This window comes from Lynx canadensis, chromosome E2, assembly GCF_007474595.2.
Source record: "Lynx canadensis isolate LIC74 chromosome E2, mLynCan4.pri.v2, whole genome shotgun sequence".
Taxonomy (NCBI): domain Eukaryota; kingdom Metazoa; phylum Chordata; class Mammalia; order Carnivora; family Felidae; genus Lynx; species Lynx canadensis.
In genome coordinates, this window is record NC_044317.1 from 58,231,162 (window position 1) to 58,237,246 (window position 6,085).

The following is a 6,085-nucleotide window of genomic DNA, read 5'->3' on the forward strand; positions in this document are numbered from 1 at the left end:
GATCTAGGGGGACAGGGACAGGCATCCGAGGGTTCGGCCTGGCCTGGGAGGATGTCAGGGTGCTCGGCCTAAGTAAGGGCTTTGCCTGGGGTGATGAGGGGCCTGGACTCCGCATCCCCGAGTCCCACGCGTCCCCTGTTCTGTCCCCCAGGACATCCTGAACCACGTGTTCGACGACGTGGAGAGTTTCGTATCGAAGCTGCAGAAGTCTGCGGAGGCGGCCCGGGTGCTGGAGCACAGGGAGCGCGGCCGCAGGACCCGGCGCCGGGCGCCTGGGGGTGAGGGCGCCCCCCGCCCCCCAGTGGGATCCGGAGCATCCAATCTATCCCAAATACCTTCCCTCTCCCTACGGCCTCCCCCTGCCCCCTGTCCCTACCCCCCGCCCAGGTTTGATGCCCCATCACCGGGGATCCCACTGGGCCCCTGCCTCCCCCCCCCCTGCAGAGGGTCTCCTGACGCTGCGGGCCAAGCCGCCCTCCGAGGCCGAGTACACGGACGTGCTTCAGAAAATCAAGTACGCCTTCAGCCTGCTGGTGAGAACGGGTCCAGCCTGGGCCAGCGGGGGGTCAGGGGCACGGCGAGCCTGCCGCGTCCGAGCTCTGAACCCGGCACCTGCCCCGTCCCTCAGGCCCGGCTGCGTGGCAACATCGCCAACCCCTCGTCCCCCGAGCTGCTGCACTTCCTGTTCGGACCCCTGCAGTTGGTGAGGCACCCCATCCTTAGGTACCCCCTGCGGCAGGAGGAATCGGGGTTCCACTTCCGGAGGGGGGGAGGTGATGGCGTGCTCACTCCTGCACCCCCGGCAGATTGTGGACACATCGGGAGGCCCCCAATTCGCAAGTGGAGTGCGGCGGCCGCACCTGACGTCCGAGGCGGTGGCGCTGCTGCGGGACAACCTCACCCCACGGGAAAATGCGCTCTGGACCTCTCTGGGGGACGCGTGGACCCGCCCGGGGTGAGGGGCGCCGTGACGGAGGGGCGGGGCCGGCAGGGAAGGGTAGTTGCTGGGCTTAGCTAGAGGTTGACCAAAGCAATTGAATGAACCCAGGACCTATGCCGGGACCCGGCTGGAGGAAAGGCCAGAAACTCCTGTGAAGGAGAGGCCTAAGACTGACCAAAAGACCGGGCTTGGAGGAGGGGGGTGGGCTGTACCGGAGGGCTACGGCTTCGGGAATGACTAGCCTGTAGGTTGGGGAAGGCGGTAAGAACAGAGCCGGAGGAGACTTGGGGGAAAAGAGGCGGCGGGATGTGCTTAGAATCAGAAGGAAGATTCAGAGGCTGGGCGCAGCGTTAGAGTGGAATCCGTGTGTTTGCAGATACAGTCGATGCCGGGGGCGGGGCTTGGGCGGGGCTTGGGCAGGGCTTAGGTGCAGGGGCGGGACTTCGATGCCGGGGAGAGGCTTGGGGCGGGGGCGGGGCTGGGCAAAAGGGGGCCAGGTAGGATAGAGCCGAGCCGACAGGAGGGGGAAGGAAACCTTACTGAGGTTAATAGGGCTGGAGGCCACCCCAGGAGCCCTGAGCCCCGAGCCCCTCGGCCACAGGCTGGAGCTGCCCCCAGAGGAAGGATCCCCGTACAGCCCTGAGTTCTCCAGCGGCTGGGAGCCCCCGGCCACTGACCCGCAGGGCCGCGCCTGGGGGGACCCAGTCGAGAAACAGCAGCAGCACGAGCGGCGGCGCCGGCAGGTGAGCACCGGACACCCACCCCCGCCTCCCCTGCCCAGGTGACACAGCGGGGCCGGGACCGGGCAGTCTGGCCCTACCTGAGCTACTGCTCTCCTCTCCCCCGCAGCAAAGTGCCCCCCAGGTCGCTGTCAATGGGTGAGTGCCGCCCCCAAGGTGGGACAGGTGGGGTCGAGGAGGGGTGCGCCCTGGGGGCTCCTGGCACTGACTCCGTTCCTTTTTTCCGTCTTTCCTTCTGTCTTCCCGGCTCATCACAGGTGGGTGAGGTGGTGAGGAGGGAGAGGGGCCCGGGCTGGGAGGGAGGGGGCGCAGGTCCCAGGGCCGGAGGGAGGAGGGGGTTGGGAGTGGGTAAAGTCCGAGAGGCTGTGAGAAGGCAGTCACTTCCCAGGGCCTGGGGAGCTCCCTGTCTGGGTCCCTAAGAGGATAGAGCCCAAGGTGTTGGAGGCAGAGACTGGGGAATTGGGCCTTTGGGGTTGGCAGAAGAGCCCGACTTTGGCGCTTGGGGCCTTGGAGACCCAGCCAAGCCCTGGGCCTTCAAGGGTCACGGGGCACATTTCTGGGAAAGTTGGGAAGTGGTAGTATTTCCGGGCCCCTGAAAGAGGTGAAGACGGAGGCTGGACCCTCACTCTCCCAAGGCTCTGAAGCCCTTGTCTCATTTCCTGCTGGAAGTGTTATACTGAGAGCCTTTAAGGGTTAAAAAGCTGGGGAAATTGAAGTTTGAGACCTGGACTCCTGAGTCTCTGGGGGAGGAAATACCGGGGGGGCTGAGTTCATGATTCCAAAAAGCAATGGGGGCACAGACTCTAGGGTCCTGGGGAATAAGGGGCACAGATGACCCCGGACTCCAGGGTCCTCGCGCAAGTCGGAGGGCAGATGTGAGGAAGCTTCATGGGATAAGAAGAAGAAGGCAAAGCTGCAGGAGCAGAAGGGGGGTCTGGTTGAGGGCCCCGGCAGAGGGTCTCAGCAGGGACAGCGTGCTGGGAGCTGCCAGCCCCACACAGGGGGCGCCGCGGCCCTGAAGACCCCCCTCTCCTTTGCACAGGTAGGCCTGATCCGGGCTGAGGTCCTTCTTCCTGGGGCGTCGGAGCCCAAATCTTGCTCCCTGCTACCCCGGCTGCCTGGTCTTGCAGAACTCCCCCCTGCTTCTGACTCTTGGGCTTGACACCCCCAGCTTTCACCTTCCCTTCTCTGAGCCTCCCTCCTTTGCAGGGAGAACGAGAAGAATAATCCCTTCCTGGAAGAGAGAGAAGTCTATGAGGTTATACAGGCTAGCAGTTAAGAGCTCAAGGCCCTGGTAGAGCTCAGGTTCATATCCAGCTGCATGCCCGGGAGACCAGAATCACTCAGGGCATGGACTGCGGGGCCAGGGTGGCGACGCCTCTTTCTTGCTCTGTGACCTTTACCTCATCGTGCCACCTCGTGTCCCTGTTCTCCGACTTCCTCACCTGTAAAATAGCTGATGACAGGGTCTGCAGTGGGGGAGAGGGGTTCCAAATTCGTGGTTACACCAAGGGTTGTGTTAAAAATCAGATTAGCCAATCTATGTAAGAGACTGAGCAGAGTCTGGCACCTAGTCAGTGCTATATAACCACCGTTTGTATCCTAACTATGGGCTACCCGAAGCATGAGCCCATTACGTATAGGTGCTTAGTAAACAGCTGGCTCTAGCTGTGTGATCTGGGGCAAGTGACTTTCTCCCCCTGAGTCTTAGATGTCCTCATCTGTAAAAGGGAGGTGACGTCACTGCCTGTAGTTTGTGCGGCAGCACGGTGGCCGGGCACATAAGGAGTGAACTGCATTCAAGTCGTTACTCCAATTTCAAATCTCTATTAACAGTATTAACCTGGCCCCCCGCGTTGACCTCTGCTTGGCTCTAACCCCAGCTCACACCAACTCCCTACTGCCCAGAGCAGGGAGACTGGCTGCCTCCTTATCCCCAACCTGTGTTGTTCTCCACAGTCACCAAGACCCTGAGCCAGAGGCTGAGTCCCAGCTGGAGCCTGAGGGAAAGTGGGTCCTATGTAACTATGACTTCCAGGCCCGCAACGGCAGTGAGCTCTCTGTCCAGCAGCGGGATGTGTTGGAGGTTAGAGGGGTGGGGCCGAGGGACGGCAGGGGGCCCAGCTGTAGCTGCAGACACAGGCTGTGAACCATCCTCTCCTACCCCCCCTCAGGTCCTGGATGACCAGCGTAAGTGGTGGAAGGTTCGGGACCAGCGAGGGCAGGAGGGATATGTACCGTATAATATCCTGACACCCCACCCGGGGCCTCGGGCAAGCCGCAGCCTGGTGAGTCTGGGCAGATTCCTGGGGACGATCAGGTGTCAAGGGCACTGACAGAGGAAGTAGCTGGAGGCGGGGGTGGGAGCGGGGGGGGGGGGGGGATGCAGAAATTTACCTCCAAAAGGCGGAGGAGCTGGGACTAGGTCGTGTCTTTGATCGCAGTGCTCCTCTGGCTCCCTCTCCAGGAGAATAGCACTCCTCCTCCCCCACGGGCCCCGGCTCCTGCCTCCTCTCGCCCCACCTGGGACAGCTGTGATAGCCTCAACTTGGACCCCCTCGAGAAGGGTGAGTGGTGCAGGCACCTTCGGGGAGCCGTCCTTGTCCTCGCTTTCCAGTCAGGGGAACCAAGGTTCGGAAAGACCAAATGGACGCCAGGCCCATCATGAGGACGCTGGAGGTCTCCCTTCTGGCCCCAGGACCCTTCGTCCTGAGTCCGCCGTCTCTCCCGGTTTCCCCGCCTGCAGAGAAATTCTCCCAGATGCTGTGTGTCAACGAAGAGCTGCAGGCGCGCTTGGCCCAGGGCCGCTCAGGCCCCAGCCGCGCAGCCCCGGGTCCCCGCGTCCCGGAGCCGCAGCTCAGCCCGCACTCGGACGCCTCGGAGGTCCGCGCCTGGCTGCAGGCCAAGGGATTTAGCGCTGGGTGAGTGACTGGGGTCGGCCGGGGAGCCGGAGGCGTGGTCGCGAGAGGGGGAGCCTTGGGAGTGGCCTAAAGCGAGGGTCGCTCTGGTGGCAGTGAACGGCAGTGTGACTGGCACGTTACTGCGGGCTCGGATGGGGGTCTCCGGGCGCGCCTGCCTCCGCGGGAAAGCTGGGCACACGCGCCCCGCCCCCTCCCACAGCGCACTGTGATTGGGGGGGCGGGAGCCTTCTGCTCGGCAAGAATGCTGTTGCGATTGGACAAACGGCGGGACAGAAGTGACGTGATTGGCGGGGCTGAAGGGCTTGGCGCTGTGTTTGGCTGGCGGGCCTGACCGCTCTCCCTCCGCTCGCCCAGGACCGTGGACGCGCTGGGCGTGCTGACCGGTGCGCAGCTTTTTTCACTGCAGAAGGAGGAGCTGCGAGCCGTGAGCCCGGAGGAAGGGGCGCGCGTGTACAGCCAGGTCACCGTGCAGCGGGCGCTGCTGGAGGTGAGCGGGCGCTACCGGGCCGACCCGGGAGGGCACCCAGGGCTCGGAGACCAGGTGTCTGATTTCCACCCCGCCCTCCAGGACAAAGAGAAAGTGTCAGAGTTGGAGGCGGTGATGGAGAAGCAAAAGAAGAAGGTGGAAGGCGACATGGAAACTGAGGTTATCTGACCCTTCCCGGCTCCTCTGCTCAGTTTTTCGAGGAAGCCCCGTGGCAGAACGGACTCTGCAGACTGCTGCCACCCATGGAAGTAGACCCCTCCCGAAGGCCCCAGACCTGTTCCGGTGGAGCCTCCTGAGTGAGCGGACCGGCCGTGAGTGGGAGGGAAGGGCCATACTCGGGGTCCCCGAGCATTGGGATATGCTGCCCAGTCTATAAACAGCCTCCTTGTAGCAGACATTTTTAAACTGCTGTCCCTTCTCTACCGGGCCACGAGGGGTCCAAGAGCCTCTCTCACCCCCGCTACAGCCTCAGGACGACAAGGAATCTGCAGGTCCCCACCTTTTCTGGTTTCTTTCTCTGAATCCCTCTCCTCCCTTCCCCCCCCCCCCACATGCTTTCTCCTCACCTCTCAGCCACCAGTCTGTCCTCTAGTTCACTCCAGAGAGACCTTCTGAACGGCCAATATCCCAGGCTTCCCTTGCTCAAACTCCTTTCCTGACTCCCCACGGCCCTCTTAGCCCTAGAGCCCAGCATCTGAGGTTTGATCCCTACCCACTCTCCTCATCCCCCAATGTCCTCCTCCAAATGCCCCCAAGCTCCCTCAAACACCGGGGTCCTGCGCTTGCTTTCTGCGGGCTGGAAGGGATCTTCCGCTTGGTGAACAGCTTTCCTGGCCCAGCTCCAATACCCACTTCAGGGAAGCCTGCCCCATCCCCAGCATCCACGTCACTTTGTCCCCCACTAAGTGCCAGGGACCCAGCCACAAAGTGGCTGCCTCCTGAATATGCCACAGGCCTCCTGGTCACCCTTCTCCTGGGAGAGGACATCCTCAAAGGA

At 62.7% G+C, this 6,085-nt stretch overlaps 1 protein-coding gene across 2 annotated transcripts in view; it reads left to right on the forward strand.

Annotated features, from left to right (window-relative positions):
* EPS8L1 (EPS8 like 1) overlaps window positions 1–5,485 on the forward strand; it is a 33,231-nt gene extending 27,746 nt beyond the window's left edge. For both annotated transcript variants that reach the window (XM_030298257.1, XM_030298260.1), the window contains 12 exons: window positions 152–278; window positions 445–533; window positions 629–703; window positions 807–955; window positions 1,542–1,683; window positions 1,790–1,818; window positions 3,640–3,766; window positions 3,855–3,968; window positions 4,148–4,247; window positions 4,427–4,601; window positions 4,956–5,088; window positions 5,170–5,485. In XM_030298257.1, the coding sequence (XP_030154117.1) occupies window positions 152–278; window positions 445–533; window positions 629–703; window positions 807–955; window positions 1,542–1,683; window positions 1,790–1,818; window positions 3,640–3,766; window positions 3,855–3,968; window positions 4,148–4,247; window positions 4,427–4,601; window positions 4,956–5,088; window positions 5,170–5,256 (1,347 nt within the window). In that variant the 3' untranslated portion in view covers window positions 5,257–5,485. The remainder of the gene's footprint in view (window positions 1–151; window positions 279–444; window positions 534–628; window positions 704–806; window positions 956–1,541; window positions 1,684–1,789; window positions 1,819–3,639; window positions 3,767–3,854; window positions 3,969–4,147; window positions 4,248–4,426; window positions 4,602–4,955; window positions 5,089–5,169) is intronic.
* Window positions 5,486–6,085: the final 600 nt, after the last annotated feature.